The sequence below is a fragment of the Pristiophorus japonicus genome, unplaced genomic scaffold (genome assembly GCF_044704955.1).
Source record: "Pristiophorus japonicus isolate sPriJap1 unplaced genomic scaffold, sPriJap1.hap1 HAP1_SCAFFOLD_1012, whole genome shotgun sequence".
In the NCBI taxonomy this organism is placed as follows: Eukaryota; Metazoa; Chordata; class Chondrichthyes; family Pristiophoridae; genus Pristiophorus; species Pristiophorus japonicus.
This window is the reverse complement of record NW_027250663.1, coordinates 31,017-53,507: the sequence shown is the minus strand read 5'-3', so window position 1 is coordinate 53,507 and position 22,491 is coordinate 31,017. Positions and strand designations below refer to the sequence as shown.

Sequence of the window (22,491 nt, the reverse complement as noted above, 5' to 3'; positions counted from 1 at the left end):
GCAGGACAATGTGAGTTTGATGGCTACCTGGAGCAAATGCTCAGACACTTCTTTGTACTGGGCATTGACCACGAGACCATCCTACGGAAACTTTCGACTACAGAGACACAGACCCTTAGTAAGGCCATTGCTATAGCACAGGCGTTTATGTCCACCAGTGATAACACCTGTGGAAAATTACTTTAGAAGTTACACTGTTAAATGTACCCTTTTGTAATAAAACAAAATGGAATCTCAGTTCTCCCAGAAGCCCCTGCAGCAGACAGTTTGCTTCTGCATAAACCTTGACTGATAGCCAACTCATTTAGAAAAGCAGGGGCCATCTGTGTGAGCGAGGGAACCTTGAATTTACCCTCCCTGTCCTGTTAGAATTATACTCCCTACTAATAACTGTTGCTGTGCTAAACCTTAGAAGTATTAGATAAAGGCTGTATAGATATGTAGAGAATTAAAACAAGGATGTAATGTGAATGAAGTGATTGAAGAACTCCTTATCTGTATTTGCTGACCACAAGGGTAGATCTAATACACGTGATGGAACCATCATTTCTTTGTTTGTTCTTCTGTATAAAGATAATGTGATTTTGAACCTCTGTAGAAGTCTTTGCTGAGCCTTTAACTTAGCAAGGCTTTTCCTTGCAGCAAGTAAAACTTATGAAAGGAACATCTACCGAGCTGTTTGTGTCAGAGTTTCCTATTTTACTTAAATTGAGAGTCAAGATTTCGACAGTGACTTCTTGGAGGTTCCACCGAGATCGCTTACCCTCTACTCTGAGTGAACGGATGTGGACAAAGTGCCTGGTCAGTGAAGGGCTTAACTGGCCAGAATAAGGTGAGCCTTTTGCTCACAAGAGGTCTCTTTACTGTTGAATCGCATATGTAATCTGTTGTCCACAGTGGAAGTACTGCGATCAACGAGACTCCACATTTAAGAGCTAAAGTTATTTTTATAATCATTTCCGTCTCAGCCTGTAAGCAGAAGGGATCTGATCCTGAAAATATCCGATCTGAAAACAGTCCGGGGAGATCTTCATTAGTTTAAGGTAAAAGAGCGCGATCGATCGATGATCTTTGTGTGATTGGACCATAAATCGATGATCCTTGTGTGATAGGACCATAAAGGAAATTATCCTTGTTCGATAGGATAATACAAGTCCCTAAAGGAAAGTTCCTTGTGCAATAGGACTGCCTTAGAAGGGACAGGGTCCGTGTGCAACAGGACCATTTTAGATAAGTTAAAGACTCAGTCTGTCGTGGCGTACAACGCCGACTGAGAATTGACTATTTGTTTCGTTAGAGTTTAAGGCTATGATTTGTATACCCGCGTGGATGTTGTTTGTCTTAACTGTCCTTGTTATACTGTTGTGTTCAGTACTTCTGTGCGATATTGCAATTAACGAAACGGGAAGAGTCACGAGGGAAAATTGTGATTCGGAAAAACAAAAATTGATTGAGAAAACAGTAACTGATTGATCAACTACGGTTGGTTCATGTCAATATATATCTCACACACCCAGACTGAGCCCGAATTAAGAGCCTTTTCAGGCCACGTGACAGCCAGAAGAAGTGGGCGTATAGAACTCGTTGACCGAAAGACGCCATTGGATTTGGTTGGGAGGCAGATTCTACCTTTTCCGTTTTACCTGGATTCGTTGTCTGACAGATAACACAGTTTTCACAGATTTGTTTTGTAACTGCCGAAATACCAAGTTGCATACCAAGTTGCCAAAATATAATCTGCCACCTGCCTTTTGTAGTATTTGTTTTATTGTTGGATTACAAAATGTCAAATATGGTAATACTGTTTTTTTTTTAAATCGGGCTTCTCATTTATGCTTCTAGTGATTCACAGATCACAGAATGCAAAGTACTTGTTTTATAATTGTGTGCCCAACTTCTGGTTTAGAAGCTGAACATCAAAAACTCCAATCTTTTGCTCTGTAACTTCAATGTTGGATCTGTTCCCATGTACCTGTCCACTCTGAAGGGGGTATTCCCCTAAGATCCGTCCCCTTGAATGAATCAGAAATGGCAGAATGGTTAATAATGCAAAATAGGATGAACCTAACCAAGGTGTCAGAAACGAAGGATCTAACAGAGTGGAGGTCAGCAGGGTATAAACTTACAACCTTCCAGGGATGGTACCAGCCAAATAATAATAACTGTCAGCCACCCTTCCTAAGCATTACTCCCGGAATAGGAAATCCTGAAGGTATAATATGCCTAGTAAGTAATGAGATGAAAGGACCAGAAATGGGACGCAGCAAGTGTTCCCAAATGACTAAATGGCAAGCCATGACAAATCTCACGAACGGGAGAAAGATAGCAACTGTTAACTGGACTATGGTCCATAATAAAGCCTCAGGTGAAGAGTGGGATGGAGACACCTATCGAGTATGGATGGCACGAAAGGACCAAAGGCTGACATCCTATAATTGCACGTACTTTATTTGTGGCCATAAAGCCTACCCATGGTTACCAGCCAACTGGACAGGGTCGTGTTACTTAGGATATGTGGTATCCTTTATTAGGACAACAAAGACTCTCAGGGATGCCTATGGAAGCCATAGACTTAAACGGGATTTGACATGGTTAAATGGAATATTCAAGGTAATGATACCACGCTATGGAATAGCATCAAACAAATGGCAATTACGGGAACTGGCTAATTTAGTAGACTCAGTAGCCAACACAACTTTCCAAGCCTTCGAAGGGGTGAATGACAAAATGGCAGCCATTCGAACAGTGGCTCTCCAAAATCGTATGGCCCTAGATTATCTCCGAGCCAAAGAGGGAGGGACATGCGCGTTAATTGGTGAAGAATGCTGTACGTACATCCCGGATAATTCAGGAGAGATCAGCAATCCAGCAGAATATATTAGGAAAAAGGTAATAGAGTACAAACAGACTATTGGCCAGGGAAGTACCACCTTGTGGAATTGGGTATCCGGATGGCTGGGATCCCTGGGAAAATCCTTGGGACAGGGTTTGATCATGTTCTTGCTGATAATCTTTGCCTTATACCTTTTATCTGTATTAGTTAAGTGCTGCTGTGCCAGGTTGGGAGAAACAATATTACCAACCGAGACCACTGCTCGGGTTATGGTAGCAACAACTATAGAAGGTTCCTGTGTGGAAATGGAAATCGAAAGATTGTGCAAGATTAGAATGGATTAAGTTGTCCTTGTAAAGAACAAAAGGGGGGAATATGGAAAATTACTTTAGAAGTTACACTTTCTATTAAATGTACCCTTTTGTAATAAAACAAAATGGAATCTCAGTTCTCCTAGAAGCCCCTGCAGCAGACAGTTTGCTTCTGCATAAACCTTGACTGATAGCCAACTCATTTAGAAAAGCAGGGGCCATCTGTGTGAGCAAGGGAACCTTGAATTTATCCTCCCTGTCCTGTTAGAATTATACTCCCTACTAATAACTGTTGCTGTGCTAAACCTTAGAAGTATTAGATAAAGGCTGTATAGATATGTAGAGAATTAAAACAAGGATTCAATGTTAATTAAGTGATTGAAGAACTCCTTATCTGTATTTGCTGACCACAAGGGTAGAACTAATACACGTGATGGAACCATCATTTCTTTGTTTGTTCTTCTGTATAAAGATAATGTGATTTTGAACCTCTGTAGAAGTCTTTGCTGAGCCTTTGACTTAGCAAGGCTTTTCCTTGCAGCAAGTAAAACTTATTAAAGGGACATCTACCGAGCTGTTTGTTCAGAGTTTCCTATTTTAGTGAAATTGAAAGTCGAGATTTCGACACACCAAACAAATCTCTCAGCACACAAGTGCTAGCAATGTTCATAAATTAACTGGAACTGTGTTTGCGAGCAGAAATGTACAAAGCAGAAACCACGAGTCTGCAACTGCCAGCAGGTCTCGGGTGACCCAGATGACTCAGAGTCCCCAACAAACGATGAATGTAAGGCAATTCACACCTTGTTGGCGTTATGGAGGCTTCCATTCAGCCTATTCATGCCGCTTCAAAGGGTATGTTTGCAAGAGCTGTGGAACAATGGGGCACCTCCAACGAGCTTGCAGATGAACTGCAAGCTCTGCAAAACCTGCTAACCACCACGTGGCAGAGGAAGATTGGTCCATGGTGGATCAAAGCAATTTCGAGCCTCAGAGAGAGGAGGCAGATGCTGAAGTACACGGGGTGCACACATTTTCGATGAAATGTCCACCTATAATGCTAAACGTAAAATTGAATGGCTTACCCGTAGCCATGGAACTGGACACTGGCGCTAGCCAATCCATCATGAGTAAAAAGATGTTTGAGAGACTATGGTGCAACAAGGCATTCAGACCAGCCCTGAGCCCCATCCACACGAAACTGAGAATGTACACCAAAGAGCTTATCACTGTCCTGGGCAGCGCCATGGTCAAGGTCACCTACGAGGACACAGTGCATGAACTGCCACTCTGGATTATCCCGGGCGATGGCCCCACACTGCTGAGAAGGAGCTGGCTGGGCAAAATCCGCTGGAACTGGGATGATATCCAAGCGCTATCACATGTCGATAAGGCCTCATGTATCCAGGTTCTTAATAAATTTCCTTCCCTTTTTGAGCCAGGCATTGGAAACTTTTCCGGGGCGAAAGTGCGGATCCACTTGGTCCCAGAGGCACGACCCATTCACCACAAGGCGCGAGCGGTACCTCATGATGAGGGAGAGAGTGGAAATCGAGCTGGACAGGCTGAAACACGAGGGCATCATCTCCCGAGTGGAATTCAGCGAGTGGGCCAGCCCGATTGTTGCAGTACTCAAAAGTGATGGCACGGTCAGGATTTGCGGCGATTATAAAGTAACTATTCATCATTTCTCGCTACAGGACCAATACCTGCTACCTAAGGCAGATGACCTATTTGCGACGCTGGCAGGAGGCAAGACATTCACCAAGCTCGACCTACATGACGCAGGAGCTGGAGGAGTCTTTGAAGGGCCTCACCTGCATCAACATGCACAAGGGACTGTTCAACTATAACAGATGAGGCTGCACACAGGGAGGTTAAAGTACAGTGACCTCAGTCTTTAATAAGACACTCCGGAGTGAGGAACAGGCCTTAGGGGCCGGCTTATATACAGTGCTCCCAAGGGATGCTGGGATCCCTTGGGACTTCAGGAGATGAGCTCCCTGGTGGCGGAACATGGGAGTGAATGCTTTACAAATCCACAACAGGCCCAACCCTCAAACGTACTTCACTGGCTGCAACGCCATTCGGGATGTCCCGATGACACCCTTCCTGTTATGGAGTGTGATACAGAGCAATGAACAACAGCAACGTCATTTATATAGCACCTTTAACACCCCAAGGTACCTCACAGGAGCAATTATCAAACCAAATTTGAACACTGACCACATAAGGGAAATATTAGCAGAGGTAACCAAAAGCTTGGTCAAAGAGGTAGGTTTTAAAGAGCGTTTTAAAGGAGGAGAGGCGGGGAGGGTTAGGGAAGGAATTCCAAGCTTAGGGCCTTAATAGCTGAAGGCACAGCCGCCAATAGTGGAGCAATTAAAATCAGGGATGCTCAAGAAGCAAGAATTGAAGGAGTGCAGAGATCTCCGAGCAGATTTCAGAGAATGGGAGGGGAGGGACCATGGAATGATTTGGAAACAAGGATGAGAATTTTGAAACCGAGGCGTTGCTGGAGCGGAAGCCAATGTAGGTCAGCAAGCACAGGAGCGATGGGTGAGCGGGACTTGGTGCGAGTTAGGACATGGGCTGCCGAGCTTTGGATCACCTCTAGTTTACGTCGGGTAGAATGTGCAAGGCCTGCCAGGAGTGCGTGGGAATAGTCAAGGCTGGAGGTAACAAAGGCAGGGATGAGGGCTTCAGCAGCAGATGAGTCAAGGGCAGAGACGGGTGATGTTACGGAGGTGGAAATAGGCGTTTTAGTTGTGCTGCGGGTATGTGGTCGGGAGCTCATCTCAGGGTCAAATACGACACGAAGGTTGCGAAGAGTCTGGTTCAGCTTGAGATAGCTGTCAGGGAGCGGGGTGGTGGCTTGGGAACGGAGTTTGTGGCACGGACCGAAGACAAGGGTTGATGAAATACCTGAGACGGCCTCCACTGTGATTGGCTGGTCCCGACCATTCCCGCAGAATGCACCAATCAGACGGGGGTCAGAGTAGATGGCACTGTCGGGCTGGGAATCGGTGAGGAATTCCGGGATCCCATCGAAGACATAGACGTAATTTTGCTACAATTAGGTATATAAAGAGCAGCGTTTAGTTCAAACTGTGCATGAGGGTCAGGGAAGAGTTTGACTCCCCTCCCGCCCCGGCACGGAGAGGCTCCAACACTCACCCCACACTTCATCCTGATGTCTGGTCTGATGGTCAAGCTGACAACTGGGCAGATGTTCTCCGCCTGGCAGGACTCCAGAGAGTCAGAGGTGGACAGCACCCACAGGCAGTAGGCCAGGCCGCTGGCAGAGATCCCACTGCCCCTCATGGAGCCCAGAGCCGAGGACGAGATGTTCTTCAACAGGATTCGACCCACACACTCGTGGTAACACGTTCCATCGTCCCTGGAAAAGCAACGGGGGGGAGGGGGGGGGAGGCGGAGAATCAGCGGTATCTGTCATCCACACTTAGCCCAGTCCTGGGTCTACACCCAGCACACAACCCTTCCACACCCGGTCACTCCGCACTCAATCCCTCCGCGCCCGGCCCCTCCGCGCTCCGCACCCGGGTCCACACCAGGAACCTCCGGGTGATTACAATGGTGATGAGCAGGGGGGGTGGGGGGGGTTACAGTGGAGGTAGGGGGGGGTTTACAGTGGAGGTAGGGGGGGTTTACAGTAGAGGTAGGGGGGGTTTACAGTGGGGGTAGGGGGGGTTTACAGTGGGGGGAGGGGGGTTACAGTGGGGGAGGGGGGTTACAGTGGGGGGAGGGGGGTTACAGTGGGGGGAGGGGGGTTACAGAGGGGGGAGGGGGGGTTATAGAGGGGGGAGGGGGAGGGGGGTTACAGTGGGGCACAGGGTGATAAACATCCCGAATGGTGGGCAGCACTGGACCAAAGGACCATGTAGAGTGCGCAGTGGCCCCTCCCTTTACTGGAAGGGGAGGGGGATTATAGCCCGTCGGTGCTGTGTGGACATCTGCGTAACACTGGCCTCAGCCCCGTGCTGCCGCCCCGAGATCCATCCACAACTCCTCAGATAATGGAGCAGTCCACGCCTGTAAACAGCAAGTCCTGGACAACATTCAGGCTCGGGCTGGTAAGTGGCAAGTAACATTCGCGCCACACAAGTGCCAGGCAATGACCATCTCCAACAAGTGAGAGTCTAACCACCGCCCCTTGACATTCAACGTCATTACCATCACCAACCTGGGGGTCACCATTGACCAGAAACTTAACTGGACCAGCCACACAGATACTATGGCGACAAGAGCGGGTCAAAGGGTGGGTATTCTGTGGTGAGGGCCTAACCTCCTGACTTCCCACCATCTACAAGACACAAGTCAGGAGTGTGATGGAACACTCCATTTGCCTGGATGAGTGCAGCTCCAACAACACTCAAGACACTGGACACCATCCAGGACAAAGCAGCCCGCTTGGTTGGCTCCCCATTCACCTTCACCATCCACTCCCTCCACCACCGGCGCCCCCTGGCTGCAGTGTGTACCATCTACAAGATGCACTGCAGCAACTCGCCAAGGCTTCTGCGGCAACATTTCCCAAACCCATGACCTCTACCAGCTAGGACAAGGGCAGCAAACACATGGGAACACCATCACCTCCACATTCCCCTCCTGGTTACACACCATCCTGACTTGGAAATATATCGCTGTTCCTTCATCGTCGTCGGGACAAAATCACGGAACTCCCTCCCGAACAGCACTGTGGGAGGGAGCACTTTCACCACACGGACTGCAGCGGTTCAAGATGGCGATTCACCACCTTCTCAAGGGGCAATTAGAGTTGGGCAATAAATGTTGGGCTTGCCAGCGACGCCCACATCTCATGAACGAATAAACAAAGTGTGCAGGGGCCAGGGAGAGGGGGCCGAGGGAGCTCACATGACATCACCTTACCGTGGGTCTCCATAATAGCCAGCGACACATCTCTGGCAGTGCGTCCCCTCGGTGTGCTCAGTGCAGTAGCAGTTCCCCGTCGTTCCATTGCAGTCCCCCATCGAGCTCATGCCGTGCCCATTACAAGCGCACTGCTGGCAGCCGTCCCCTCCCGTGGCGTTGCCGTGACTCCCGGGACGGCACAACTCACACCGCTCGCCCATTGTCCAATCTGGGAGAACCAGAGTGAATTACCATCAGTGAGTAGGTGATGGCGAGAGTTAGAATAACACAGCACATCATGCCTGTGATGGCTCCTGGGTAGCACTCTCCGTTTACTCCCATTCGCCCCCCCACCTCACTGCTCCTCCATTTAGCCCTGTAAATATTCTGGCCTTCAAGTATTTCTCCAATTCTGTATTGAAAGTTACCCATTGAATCTACTGCCCCCACCCTTTCTGTGGAAAAAAATTCTCATGTTGCCTCTGGTTCTTTTGCCAATGACCTTAATGTGTCCTCTGGTTACTGACACTCTGTCGCTGGAAACAGTTTTCCCTTATCTACTCGATCAAATCCCTTCATGATTCTGAACACCTCCATCAAACCTTCTCTGCTCTAAGCAGAATAACCCCAGCTTCTCCAGTCTCCCCACGTAACTGAATTCCCCCATTCCTGGAACCATTCTCGTACATGTCCTCTGTGTCCTCCCCAAGGACTTGACATCCTTTCGAAAGTGCGATGCCCAGAATTGAGCACAAAACTCTAGCTGAGGCCTAACCAGTGTTTTCTAAAGGTCTCCCGTAACTTCCTTGCTTTTGTACTCTATTCCTCTATCCAAGGATCCTGTCAGCTTTTTTAACAGCCTTCTCAACCTGTCCTGCCACCTTCAAAGACCTGTGTACGTACACCCCCTGGTCTCTCTATTCCTGCACCCCTTTAAAATTGTACCATTTAGTTCATATTGCCTCTCTTCATTCTTCCTACCAACATGTATCACTTCACATTTCTGTTAAATCCCATGTGTCTGCCCATTTCACAGTCTGTCTCTGTCCTTCTGAAGTCTCTTACTGTCCATCTCATTGTTCACTGCATTTCTGAGTTTCATATTATCTGCAAACTTTGAAATGATGCCCTGCATTCCCAAGTCCAGGTCATTAATATATATCATAAAGAGCAGTGGTCCCAATACTGCCTCCTGGGGAACACCACTGTATACCTTCCTCCAGTCTGAAAAACAACCCTTCACCACTACTCTCTGCTCTCTGTCCCTGAGACAGCTTTGTATCTTTACTCCGATGGGCTTTAATTTTGCTAACACGTCTATTATGTGATACTTTATCACATCAACCCTCATCAACACACTCCGCTACTTCATCAAAGAACTTGATCAATTTAGTCAAAAACGATTTACCATGAACAAATCCATGCTGACCATTTATTAGCTCATACTTTTCCAAATGCCAATTAATTTTGTCCTGGATTAATGTCTCTAAAAGTTCCCCCACCGGCGTGAGGATGACTGGCCTCGGTTTATAAAGTCAAGGATCCTGTCTGTATTTTTAACAGCCTTCGCAATTTGTCCGTCCACCCTCAAAGACTTGTGAACATCCACGCACAGTGTGTGTGTTCAGGCACTCCCTTTATAATGGCACCATTGCACCACTATTGTGGGCTGGGGACTGGGACAGTTATCCAACCCTTACCTTGGCACTGGTCACAGCTGCCGATCCCGGTGAGACAGGTGCTGTGAAAGTTACAGCCACAATCGACATCGCACTCGACGCCGGTCTGATTGAAGGCGAGTGCGTCAGAGGTCCAGCCCAGGTCACAGGTGCAGGAGTAGTCAGGGGGCCCGGTGCACCAGCCGTGTGTGCAGTCATTGTAACACCTGAGTGAAGCAGGCAGAGAGAGACCCGTGAGTACCAGAACAGTTCACCAACACAAGCCGTGTATACAGTCATTGTAACACCGGAGTGAAGCAGAGAGAGACCAGTGAGTACCAGAACAGTTCACCAACACAAGCCGTGTATACAGTCATTGTAACACCGGAGTGAAGCAGAGAGAGACCCGTGAGTACCAGAACAGTTCACCAACACAAGCCGTGTATACGTCATTGTAACACCGGAGTGAAGCAGGCAGAGAGACCCGTGAGTATCAGAACAGCTCACCAACACAAGCCGTGTATACAGTCATTGTAACACCGGAGTGAAGCAGGCAGAGAGACCCGTGAGTATCAGAACAGTTCACCAACACAAGCCGTGTATACAGTCATTGTAACACCGGAGTGAAGCAGAGAGAGACCAGTGAGTACCAGAACAGTTCACCAACACAAGCCGTGTATACAGTCATTGTAACACCGGAGTGAAGCAGAGAGAGACCCGTGAGTACCAGAACAGCTCACCAACACAAGCCGTGTATACATCATTGTAACACCGGAGTGAAGCAGAGAGAGACCCGTGAGTACCAGAACAGTTCACCAACACAAGCCGTGTATACATCATTGTAACACCGGAGTGAAGCAGAGAGAGACCCGTGAGTACCAGAACAGTTCACCAACACAAGCCGTGTATACAGTCATTGTAACACCGGAGTGAAGCAGAGAGAGACCTGTGAGTATCAGAACAGTTCACCAACACAAGCCGTGTATACGTCATTGTAACACCTGAGTGAAGCAGAGAGAGACCTGTGAGTACCAGAACAGCTCACCAACACAAGCCGTGTATACAGTCACTGTAACACCGGAGTGAAGCAGGCAGAGAGACCCGTGAGTACCAGAACAGCTCACCAACACAAGCCGTGTATACAGTCACTGTAACACCGGAGTGAAGCAGAGAGAGACCCGTGAGTACCAGAACAGCTCACCAACACAAGCCGTGTACTGTGAGAATGTGTTGTGTGTGGTGGAGTTGAATCCAGGGTGGTTCGCAGGCCGCGGGGGATTGCTCAGTAAGGGGGAGGTGTCAGGTTGATGCAATTTCAGCAGCAGCGAAGGGTTTGCGGAAGAATTAGAGCTGGTTAGGAGCCAATGTGTCTATGTCTATCATTGTGCTTGGGTGTGATGTTTATAACTTTGCAGAACAGCTTTACAAAAGAACGTAAGAAATAGGAGCAGGAGTCGGCCATTCGGCCCCTCGAGCCTGCTCTGCCATTCAGAAGATCATGGCTGATCTTCTACCTCAACTCGACTATCCTGCCCCATATCTCTTGATTCCCTTAGTGCCCATAAATCTACCAAGCTGTGTCTTAAATATACACAACGACTGAGCCTCCACAGCCCTCTGGGGCAGAGAATTTCAAAGATTCACCCCCCTCTGAGTAAAGACATTTCTGCTCGTCTCAGTCCTCAATGGCCGACTTATCCTGAGTCTGTGACCCTTGGTTCTCGATTCCCCAGCCCGGGGTGATAGAGTATTCAAACAGGCTCATTTAGACAGACTATGAAAATTCACAGACCCCCAAGTCAAGGCTGCTACATGCAGTTCGGCATGTTGCATTAACTCATCAATCAACTTGACATTTTCAGACCTTGGGTAGCGAGCCAATTAAAACGTTAAAAGACTTTCAATTGAGCCAATAAGGTCAAAGAAGGCGAGTTCTTTTCTGTAAATTGATCCAGGTATAAAATACAGCCATTTTGACCATGTGTCTCAGTAAGACAAAGAAACTGGCAATCAGCCAGCAGCTTGTTACTCTCTGCCAAGATTAAAAAGTTAAAACTACCATCGGAGTTCGTATTTCATTGGAAATTAAGAGATCTAACAATTTTGGTGCTGCGAGCAGGGTCACTGAGGAAAGAAACTGAATTTTGGACATCGGACCTACATATTGAGGGAAGGACTCCTCTTTTTAAAAAAAGTCCTCGGTCAAAAGTCTAAATTCGCCTCTCCTCCTACGCGATTCCGAAAGCCTCCGGTTTGCGAACCCTCCGGTTGGTAGTCGGCTCGAGGTCCCATAAACGTCTAAACTTAGGCGGTGTGTTAGTTAATTAATCGGCTAGCAGGCCTACGACTCGAGACCCCAGTAAAGAACTCAGTATAATGGCAGCAGGAGATAAGAACAAAGAATTGCCTACAACTGTTAAAGTTGGGCAGGCACCACCTGAAGTTTCTTTAGATTTAATTCTCGAACAGTTGAAAGAATACATAGAGCAACAATTCAACTTATCTAAAACCTGTATTAAGATCGAACAAAAGTACGGAACCTCTAAAGGACAATGGTCCTTGGACGAGATTAAAAGGGTCTGGGGAAAAACGACCCGTATGAAAAATAAAGACCGAACTAGATGGTCCCTAGCGGTTATGGGCCAGATCCGAAAGCGGAATGAAATTATAATGCGTTCCCAACATGATCGAGAACTGACCAGTAAAAAGGATCAATTGCAAGCAGTTTGTGCACAGCTGCAACAGAAAAAGCTTGAACTTGAAAAGCTGGAAGTGGAAGTTAAAGATCTTAAAGGTGAAATTAAAGAATGGAAAAAATCATTAGGTCAAGAGACAGTAATAGGAAAAGGAAAATGTATTGATCAATTCCCAGGGTACCCATGTTTTGATAAATTAAAAGCGCAAACCCGAAGACACGACTGAGGAATAGATACGGATTCCGAATCCTCCGACAATCCAGTGTCGGAGGATAACGAATTAGGGATGCGCTTTGCCCCGTTTAAAAAAAGACGAGTTGTAGTCAAATCAGAAGAGACTGCGGATGAGGGCGGAACCAAAAAAACAAAGAGAAGGGTGTACGAAGAATACTTAGTTCATGATCCGGCAGACCCAGAGAAAATTGATAAATGGTCCAAGGAATTGCCCAATCCAAAGAAAGGGGGAGTAAAAACGTGGGACCAATTGGACCGCTTAAGAAATATATATCAACTTCATCCCTGGGATGGAGTGCAAATTTTGACCATAATGGTGCCAAAAACACAAGGAAGAAAATTGTACGACAAGGTAGATGAAGCTTTGGGGCAGAATGAGCAAGAATTAGACGCAGGATGGGAGGCGATTAAACACTGGCTGCAAGCCTTCAGTCCAGCTAAGACAGACTGGGGAAAAATTGCAGCCTGCCAACAGAAAGGAACAGAGGAGGTCCTGGAGTATGACGAGTGGTTTAGATGCATGTGGCTAGAACATTCGGGTATGAATAATACGGATGAGGAAATGGATGAACAAGTGTTTGGACCCCTGAAAGCAGCTTTCGTGGCAGGTCTAAAGCCAGAACTGTCCAAAATGCTTAAGGTAGTGTTACCGGACTGGGAAGGTAGAGGAACTACTTTTGCAGCATTGGTGGATCGATGTAACCAATTAGATCGGGATATGGGAGCTAAAGTCCGAGCTGTTCAGGCTATGGGATGGAAATCCCAGGATTCCGACAAACAGTTATTAGGAAAATTACCCGGAAAATGTCATTATTGTGGGAAAGAAGGTCACTGGGCCAAGACGTGCAGGGCAAAACAGCAAGATTGTGGCTGGGGAAGAGGACGCAGCCAGGGATACAATTCAGCCAACAAACCAGGCTTGTCACAAGATAACGACCTCATAGAAGCATTTAAGCGACTAACAATACAACAACAGAAGGAGTTACTTGGGATAGCAAAAAACGATTAGAGCCCACCCTGGACCCCCTCCTCGCACTAATATATAACTGTGAGGGTGGGCGATAAGGATGTGGACTGTCTTTTAGACACGGGCGGAATTAACATGCTTACCCCTACAATATGGAGACTTTATGCCATTGGATGGCACGTACAGCCTGTGGAGTTGGGGGCCATAAAATGGAAATTAAAAGGACAGCACCGGTACTTATAGGGCTGGGTCCACATGAACTAACCACGCCGGTCTGGATAGGCCCAGTAGATCAACCCCTTTTGGGAATGGACGTTCTAATCCAAGTAGATTCATAGTTGCATTTTGAGGATGGTCGGGTGACATGGTCAATTAAAACTTTGAAGAAAGAAGAATTGAAGGAACACCATGGCCCCAGGCACTACCAATAGTGCTATGTAGCATTAGGACAACCCCGAACAGAACTACAGGTCGAAGCCCATTTGAAATTATAACAGGAAGACCCATGTCGCTGCCAGGAACTATCGATTTACGGAAAGTTGATGTTCACTTAATGAGTGACACTTTGTTATCATACTGTCAGAACTTAACCAATGCTATGAGTTCTGTTTCCCGACAGGTATTGGCAGCTTGGGGTAATCCACCCGAAGGAGAACACGACATCATCCCGGGAGTCTGGGTGTATGTGAAAAAGTTGCATAAAGAACCTTTGGGTGCCAAGTGGGAGGGACCTTATCAAGTATTATTGACCACCCAGGCAGCTGTTAAAGTCCAAGGAAAGAAAGCCTGGATCCACGCTTCACACGTTAAACGAGCACCCGTAACTGAAGCTGAAATCTAATAAGGACAATTACATTTTGCGAAATGTATAAATTTACTGTATTATTGATTGTAGGTATTCTCGGCATAGGCCTACTTCTTACTAGCCGACCCTCTGCACCAAAGGGAAATAGTAGGGTAGCAAGGGAATTACATGTAAATACCTTTTTATATATGTCATACATTTATGCCAAACAAGGTAACATTTCTAGTTGTTGGGTGTGTGCGCATATTCCTATTCACTCAAAGGGAGGGATTCCCTTGAGGCCAGTTCCCTTGAATATCTCGGAAATGGCTGAGTGGATAATTAATCAAAACAAAACAGGCAATGCGTTTCAGGATACGGAAAACTGGGCACGTAAATGGAAGTCAGCAGGTTACAATCTGACTACCTTTGATGGGGGATACCAACCGTGCTACAATAATTCCAAACGGCCCCCATTTTTTGTTATCACTAATACAACGGGAATAGGAAGACCGGGGGAATCGGTCTGTCTGATTAGAAACATCAAAGGAGGCCAAAATATGGGGTATAGTAACTGCTCCCGGAATTATAACATTTAGCCTACATTGTGCCTTATATGTATCATATAAAGTCACTGTCGGAACATTTACACCGTCCTAAGAGAGCTATCACAGAAACAGAGAGGTTCTTTGCCATTCTGATCCCTGGGTATGGGACCGCCAGACTGGCAAGGGAATCCATTAACATGGCATCCGTTGTGGAACGAGTAGCCAATGATATCTCAGAGGCCCTAGTTAAAATCAATGCAGAAATGGTCGCAATCCGCACAGTAGCCCTACAGAATAGACTGGCCCTTGATTACATCCTGGCTGAAAAGGGAGGTACTTGCACCCAACTCGGAACTGAGTGTTGCACATATATCCCAGATAGCTCCGAAGAAATGACCCACTTAGCGGAGCATATCCAAAAGGAGGTAGAAAAACTTAAGCAACCCCCATCATTCACTTTGTGGAGCGGAGCCACTGATTGGCTAGGTTCAATAGGAACTTCATTGGTGGAAGGTTTAATTCTATTTGTTGTAATTGTTTTACTTTTATATTGTTTGTTTATGTTGATTAAATGTTGTTGCGACCAGGTGGCTGTAGCTGCTGTCCCGCAGGTGAGACACCTTGCAGGTCCCAGCAGACCGTCTGTACGTGGCACAGGGGTATGTTATGCTTAAGAGAAGGTTGTTTACTGGTTGAATTAAGATATTGATTTGGATTAAATTGGAATAAGGTTAATTAACCTACTAAAACCAGACTTCCATTGTGGCCACGATGGAACTCGGGTTGGTGTAAATTTGTGTGGAAGCTACTGGTCTGGACATGTGGCGAAACACATCAACACATTTTAGAAGGAAACTCTATTAACATGTATGAAATTATTTTGTAGAATGTTTAACCAGTGATAGCTGATGTTTTATGATTCAGTTTGTGAAAGAATCAAAGGGGGGATTGATAGAGTATTCAAACAGGCTCATTTAGACAGACTGTGAAAATTCACAGACCCCCAAGTCAAGGCTGCTACATGCAGTTCGGCATGTTGCATTAACTCATCAATCAATTTGACATTTTCGGACCTTGGGTAGCGAGCCAATTAAAACGTTAAAAGACTTTCAATTGAGCCAATAAGGTCAAAGAAGGCGAGTTCTTTTCTGTAAATTGATCCAGGTATAAAATACAGCCATTTTGACCATGTGTCTCAGTAAGACAATGAAACTGGCAATCAGCCAGCAGCTTGTTACTCTCTGTCAAGATTAAAAAGTTAAAACTACCATCGGAGTTCGTATTTCATTGGAAATTAAGAGATCTAACACGGGGGAAACACCCTCTCAGCATCTTCCCATTAAGCCCTCGAAGAATTTTATACATTTCAATGAGATCATCTCTCATTCTTCTAAACTCCAGAGAGTATAGGCCTAGTCTGCTCAATCTCTCCTTGTGGGCAACCCTCTCATCTGGTGAACATTCATTGCACTCGCTCTAAGGCAAGTATATCCTATCCTTCCTTATGTAAGGAGACCAAAACTGTGCACAATACTCCAGGTGTGGTCTCACCAGGGCCCTGTATAATTGCAGCAAGGCTTCCTTACTCTTACACTCCAACCCCCTTGCAATAAAAGCTAATTGCTTTCCTAATTACTTGCTGAACCTGCATGTTAACTTTCCGTGATTGGTGTACAAGGACACCCAGGTTGCTCTGAACACCAACATTTAATAATCTCATCTGTTAAATAAAAATTCTGCTTTTCTATTCTTCTTACCAAAGTGGATCATTTCACACTTCCCCACATTATACTCCACATCTGTCACCACCTTATTGCCCACTCACTGAACCTGTCCATATCCCTTTGCAGCCTCTGTGTGCCCTCCTCACAGCTTACTTTTCCACCTAGCTTTGTGTCGCCAGCAAACTTGGATACATTGCAGTCGGTGCCTTCAACTAAATCATTTTTATCGATTGTAAATAGCTGAGGCCCCAGCATTGATCCTTGTGGCTCCCCACTAGTAACAGCCTGCCAACCTGAAAATGACCTTTTTATTCCTAATCTCTCTTTTCTGTCCGTGCACCAATACTCAATCCAAGCCAATATATTACCCCCAATCCCAAGAGCCTCAATCTTGTGGAACTATGGCCTCGAAATCCCGGTCGGCTGCTTCCTGCGGGCGATCGGGTAAAAAAACTTTAAAAAGATGAGCACCTGTTCCTGCTGCGCCCACCCGAGTTCCCAGTCCTGAGGCCTCCAGTGACCGCACGTCGCAGTGCGTGCATATCAGGACGTGCTCAGGGCTGGAGCTGGAGTCACATGGGTCTGGGCAGCCAATCCAGCTCAAGTATATACTCAGTCATAATAATGGGAACTCCATAAGCTGGAGTTCCCATTATGATGATTGAGAAACCCCCCCAAACACCCAAAACACGAATAGAAAAATAGAAAAAATACACCTCATATTTTTTATTAATTTAAATTAAAGTAATTTATATGTTATAAAAAATATATATTTTCTGATTTTTTTAAAAAGTTTTTTAAATTATGGTTTGAAATAAACTTATTGTAGTGGGGAGGGTTTTTAACAATGAAATGTATTTTTAAAATTTTACTTTATGTTTTTGTGTAATTTAAAACTCTTATGCCTGTAAAAGTAGGCCAAGCGCCTCCTTTTGTCACGCGCAAGAGTTTTCAGGACATCTGCTGGGCAAGATATGGGTAAATAACGCAACCTTGCCCCTGCGAATGTCCTGGATGTGGAGATGTGGACGATGATCGGAAAAGCCAGTTTTCCGTGCATGCACATTGTGCGCTGAAAACCGGCTTTTGCGACGCCCTCCCGTGTCTTTACACACTCCGTATGGACCCAGGGAGGCCAGGATTTCTGGGCCAGTCTCTTGTCGACTGCCTTTGTAAATCCAAACACACATCCACTGGGTCCCCCTTATCTCCCCTGCAAGTTACAACCTCAAAAAAAGACTCCAATACAGCTGTCAAACACAATTTCCCTTTCATAAAACTGCGTTAACTCTGCCCAGTCATATGATTTTTGAAGTGCCCTGTTACCACTTCCTTAATGATGGGTTCCAGCATTTCCGGACGACTGCTGTCAGGCTAACTGGCCTGTCGTTCCACGATTTCACTCTCCTCCTTTCTAGAATTCCTTCCAAACCACGGGGACCATTCGAGAATGTAGGGATTTCTGGACGATCACAACCAATGAATCCACTGTCGAATCACAGAAAGCACAGAAAGAGGCCATTCGAGCCCGTGCCGGCTGTCTGCAAGAGCAGTTCAGCCAGTCCCACCCCACCGCCCTTTCCCCGGAGCCCTGTGATTTGTTTTCCTTCACGAACTTATCCAATTCCCTTATGAAAGCCACGATAGAATCTGCCTTCGGGCAGTGAATTCGAGATCCGAACCACTCGCTGCGTAAAAACGTTTTTCCTGGTGTCGCCTTTGGTGCTTTTGCCAATCACCTTAAATCTGTGCCCTCTGGTTCTCGACCCTTCCACCAATGGGAACAGTTTCTCTCGATCTGCTCTGTCTCGACCCCTCATGATTTTGAGCACCTCGATCAAATCTCCTCTCAACCTTCTCTGCTCAAAGGAGAAGCAGCCCAGCTTCTGCAGTCATACTGGAACCATTCTGGTCAATCTTTTCTGCACTCTCTGAGGCCTTCACATCCTTCCTAAAGTGCAGTGCCCAGAATTGGACACAATGCTCCAGTGTTTTATACAGGTTTATCATAATATCCTTGCTTTTGTACTCAAAATGTCTCTATTTATAAAGCCCAGGATTCGTATACCTTTTTAACCGCTTTCTCAACCTGCCCTGCCACCTTCCAACAATTTGTGCACGTACACCCCCAGGTCTCTCTGGCCATGCACCCATTTTACAATTGAACCCTTCAGTTTCTATCTCCGCAGCCACCTCTTTTAAAACCCAGGATATATCTAGGCCATCAGATCCAGGCGATTTCTCGGCTGTTAGCTTTCTGCATTAAACACATCCCAGTGAGAACGGTGCGATGCTGCCATCTACAGCAGTGATAGGATATGACACAAACATCGGTGGTACTTCCTCCTCCTATTGTGCAAGTCATCGTCGACAGTCCCTCGAAACGAGGATGACTTGCATCCACGCCAAATAGGGAGGAGTTCACAGGTGTTTCAATGAAGGACCTAATATTCCAGATCCTGAACTGCATATTGAAGGGTGGAAGATGCCTGTGGGTGGATTTTTTTAACGTGTGGTGACCATTGCACACCAGCCACCACACGGGCTTGACAGAGCTCGGTCTTGGTCCAGTGGCAAGGGTTAACCAGGACGACTGGAGACCAGCTCTGCTGCACGGGCCTCGCACGCACACATGTCGCAGTGTGGGCTGGGCCCGTGCTGCCCCTGAGCCCCGAACTCTCGCCTCTCCTGGGCCCCGGTCACATCCCTCCACGAACTCTCGCCGCTCCTTCGCCCCTACCTCCCCGTCCTGCTGTACCTGCCCACGCTCCAATCACCAACCTGGATTTGGGCGGTCAAATCCAGTAGCCCTCTTCGCAGCGTCGCTCCCTGCAGTGGTATGCCACTGCACGTTGCTCCCTCGAATGGCCCCGGCCCGCTGATGGTCTTGCAGGCCGGGACCACGCCGATGTCCGGTCCGGGCCGGGCCGCGGCATGTTGCTCCCTCTAATGTGCAAGTACTCGGTTAACGGTGACTGCACCTCAAAAGTCCATCATTGACTGCAAAGCTCTTTGCGACGTTCTGAGGTGGTGAAAGGTGCTGGACAAACTCCCGCACCCCACCCCCCGTCCACCCCACCTCCCCAGACTCACGTCTTGTTGCAGTACGAGCTCCCATCCCCAGCGTAGCCTCGGTCACAGTGGCACTCGAAGGATTCAAAGGTGTTCTCGCAGGTGGCGAATGGGTGGCAGTTGTCCATTTGGAGCCGACACTCGTCGATGTCCGGACAGACCCCGTAGGACCAGCTGGCCGGCTCACTGAGCGACAGATTGTACAGACCCACCAGCCCAGCAGAGCAGTTCTCAAACCCTCGGAGAGTGGAGAAATCCCCGGCCAAACACCTGGAAAACAGGAGCAGGCACATCAGACTGGCACCAGATAGTCTCCGCCAATCACAGACATGTACCAGTCAGACTCCGCCAATCACAGACACGCACCAGACACACACCAGACAGACTCCGCCAATCACAGACACGCACCAGACAGTCTCCGCCAATCACAGATACACACCGCCAATCACAGTCACGCACCAGACAGACTCCGCCAATCACAGACACGCACCGGACAGACACCGCCAATCACACAGACACGCACCAGACACCGGCAATCACACAGACACGCACCAGACAGACACCGGCAATCACAGACACGCACCAGACACCGCCAATCACACAGACACGCACCAGACAGACACCGCCAATCACACAGACACGCACCAGACAGACACCGCCAATCACAGACACGCACCAGACAGTCTCCGTCAATCACAGACACGCACCGGTCTCCGCCAATCACAGACACGCACCAGTCTCCGCCAATCACAGACACGCACCAGTCTCCGCCAATCACAGACACGCACCAGTCTCCGCCAATCACAGACACGCACCAGTCTCCGCCAATCACAGACACGCACCAGTCTCCGCCAATCACAGACACGCACCAGTCTCCGCCAATCACAGACACGCACCAGTCTCCGCCAATCACAGACACGCACCAGTCTCCGCCAATCACAGACACGCACCAGTCTCCGCCAATCACAGACACGCACCAGTCTCCGCCAATCACAGACACGCACCAGTCTCCGCCAATCACAGACACGCACCAGTCTCCGCCAATCACAGACACGCACCAGTCTCCGCCAATCACAGACACGCACCAGTCTCCGCCAATCACAGACACGCACCAGTCTCCGCCAATCACAGACACGCACCAGTCTCCGCCAATCACAGACACGCACCAGTCTCCGCCAATCACAGACACGCACCAGTCTCCGCCAATCACAGACACGCACCAGTCTCCGCCAATCACAGACACGCACCAGTCTCCGCCAATCACAGACACGCACCAGTCTCCGCCAATCACAGACACGCACCAGTCTCCGCCAATCACAGACACGCACCAGTCTCCGCCAATCACAGACACGCACCAGTCTCCGCCAATCACAGACACGCACCAGTCTCCGCCAATCACAGACACGCACCAGTCTCCGCCAATCACAGACACGCACCAGTCTCCGCCAATCACAGACACGCACCAGTCTCCGCCAATCACAGACACGCACCAGTCTCCGCCAATCACAGACACGCACCAGACAGACACCGCCAATCACACAGACATGCACCAGACAGACACCAGACACCTCTAATCACAGACACATGACCAGACACCTCTAATCACAAACACGGTACCAGACACCTCTAATCACAGACACGGGACCAGACACCTCTAATCACAGACACGGGACCAGACACCTCTAATCACAGACACGGGACCAGACACCTCTAATCACAGACATGGGACCAGACACCTCGAATCACAGACACGGGACCAGACACCTCTAATCACAGACACAGTACCAGACACCTCTAATCACAGACACGGGACCAGACACCTGTAATCACAGACACAGTACCAGACACCTCTAATCACAGACACGGGACCAGACACCTCACCAGACACCTCTAATCACAGACATGTATCAGACAGACACCACTAATCACACACACACACACACACGGACAGAAAGACATCAGACACCGCGAATCTCACAGACATGTATTCAGCCCCTCGCTGTCCCACCAAGCCATCCAGTGTCGGACTCCCGACCGTTACCTGCCGATGGTGGGATTGTCGGAGTTCCCACACCATCCACACTCGAAGTTTTGCAGACAGTCTTTGCAAGTCAGGAAACGCGAGCAATCCATGCACTGGCTCACCGAGTGAATGCTGCAAATAGGACACAGTAACAGGCTTAAAATTATTCGGCCATCACCAGAGACAGTGCAGCATGTACAGAGTGTACACTGTCTCCCTACGGGTACACAGCCCATGTACAGAGTGTACACTGTCTCCCCACTGAACGCAGCCCATGTACAGAGTGTACACTGTCTCCTCACGGGTACACAGCCCATGTACAGAGTGTACACTGTCTCCCCATTGGGACACAGCCCATATACAGAGTGTACACACTCTCTCTTCAGATTCTCATCAGTCTCAGGATAAAGAAGTTTCTCCTGAATTCCCGATTGGATTTATTCGTGACGATATTATATTGATTGCTAAAACTGAGGCTCCTGATACTAAAGGGAATGTGGAAGCATGGCTCGGGAGCTAGTTAAAGGGCAGAGAGCGCACGGGTAGAGTGGGTCATGGATGCTTTTCAGGTTGAAGGGGTGCACAGAGAGGTATCGTTGGGGTAAGTTTGGGACAACTGCTCTTCTCAATGTATAGAAATGATCTGCACTTGGGTTTAGGGGCACAATCTCAACATTTGCAGACGGCACAGACATCAGAAGGTGATTCACTGCAATAAGATGTTTATTGGGAGGTGGACAAAACATTC

The 22,491-nt window shown here is 47.8% G+C and overlaps 1 protein-coding gene across 1 annotated transcript in view; it reads right to left on the bottom strand.

The window, feature by feature from the left end:
* Window positions 1–22,491, bottom strand: part of megf8 (multiple EGF-like-domains 8) — a gene marked incomplete at its 5' end in the record, with an annotated part of 57,102 nt that overhangs the window by 31,598 nt on the left and 3,013 nt on the right. Inside the window, 6 exons of the mRNA XM_070869913.1 lie at window positions 6,070–6,214; window positions 6,322–6,544; window positions 8,056–8,266; window positions 9,738–9,922; window positions 19,742–19,990; window positions 21,762–21,875. Coding sequence (XP_070726014.1) covers window positions 6,070–6,214; window positions 6,322–6,544; window positions 8,056–8,266; window positions 9,738–9,922; window positions 19,742–19,990; window positions 21,762–21,875 — 1,127 coding nt within the window. The remainder of the gene's footprint in view (window positions 1–6,069; window positions 6,215–6,321; window positions 6,545–8,055; window positions 8,267–9,737; window positions 9,923–19,741; window positions 19,991–21,761; window positions 21,876–22,491) is intronic.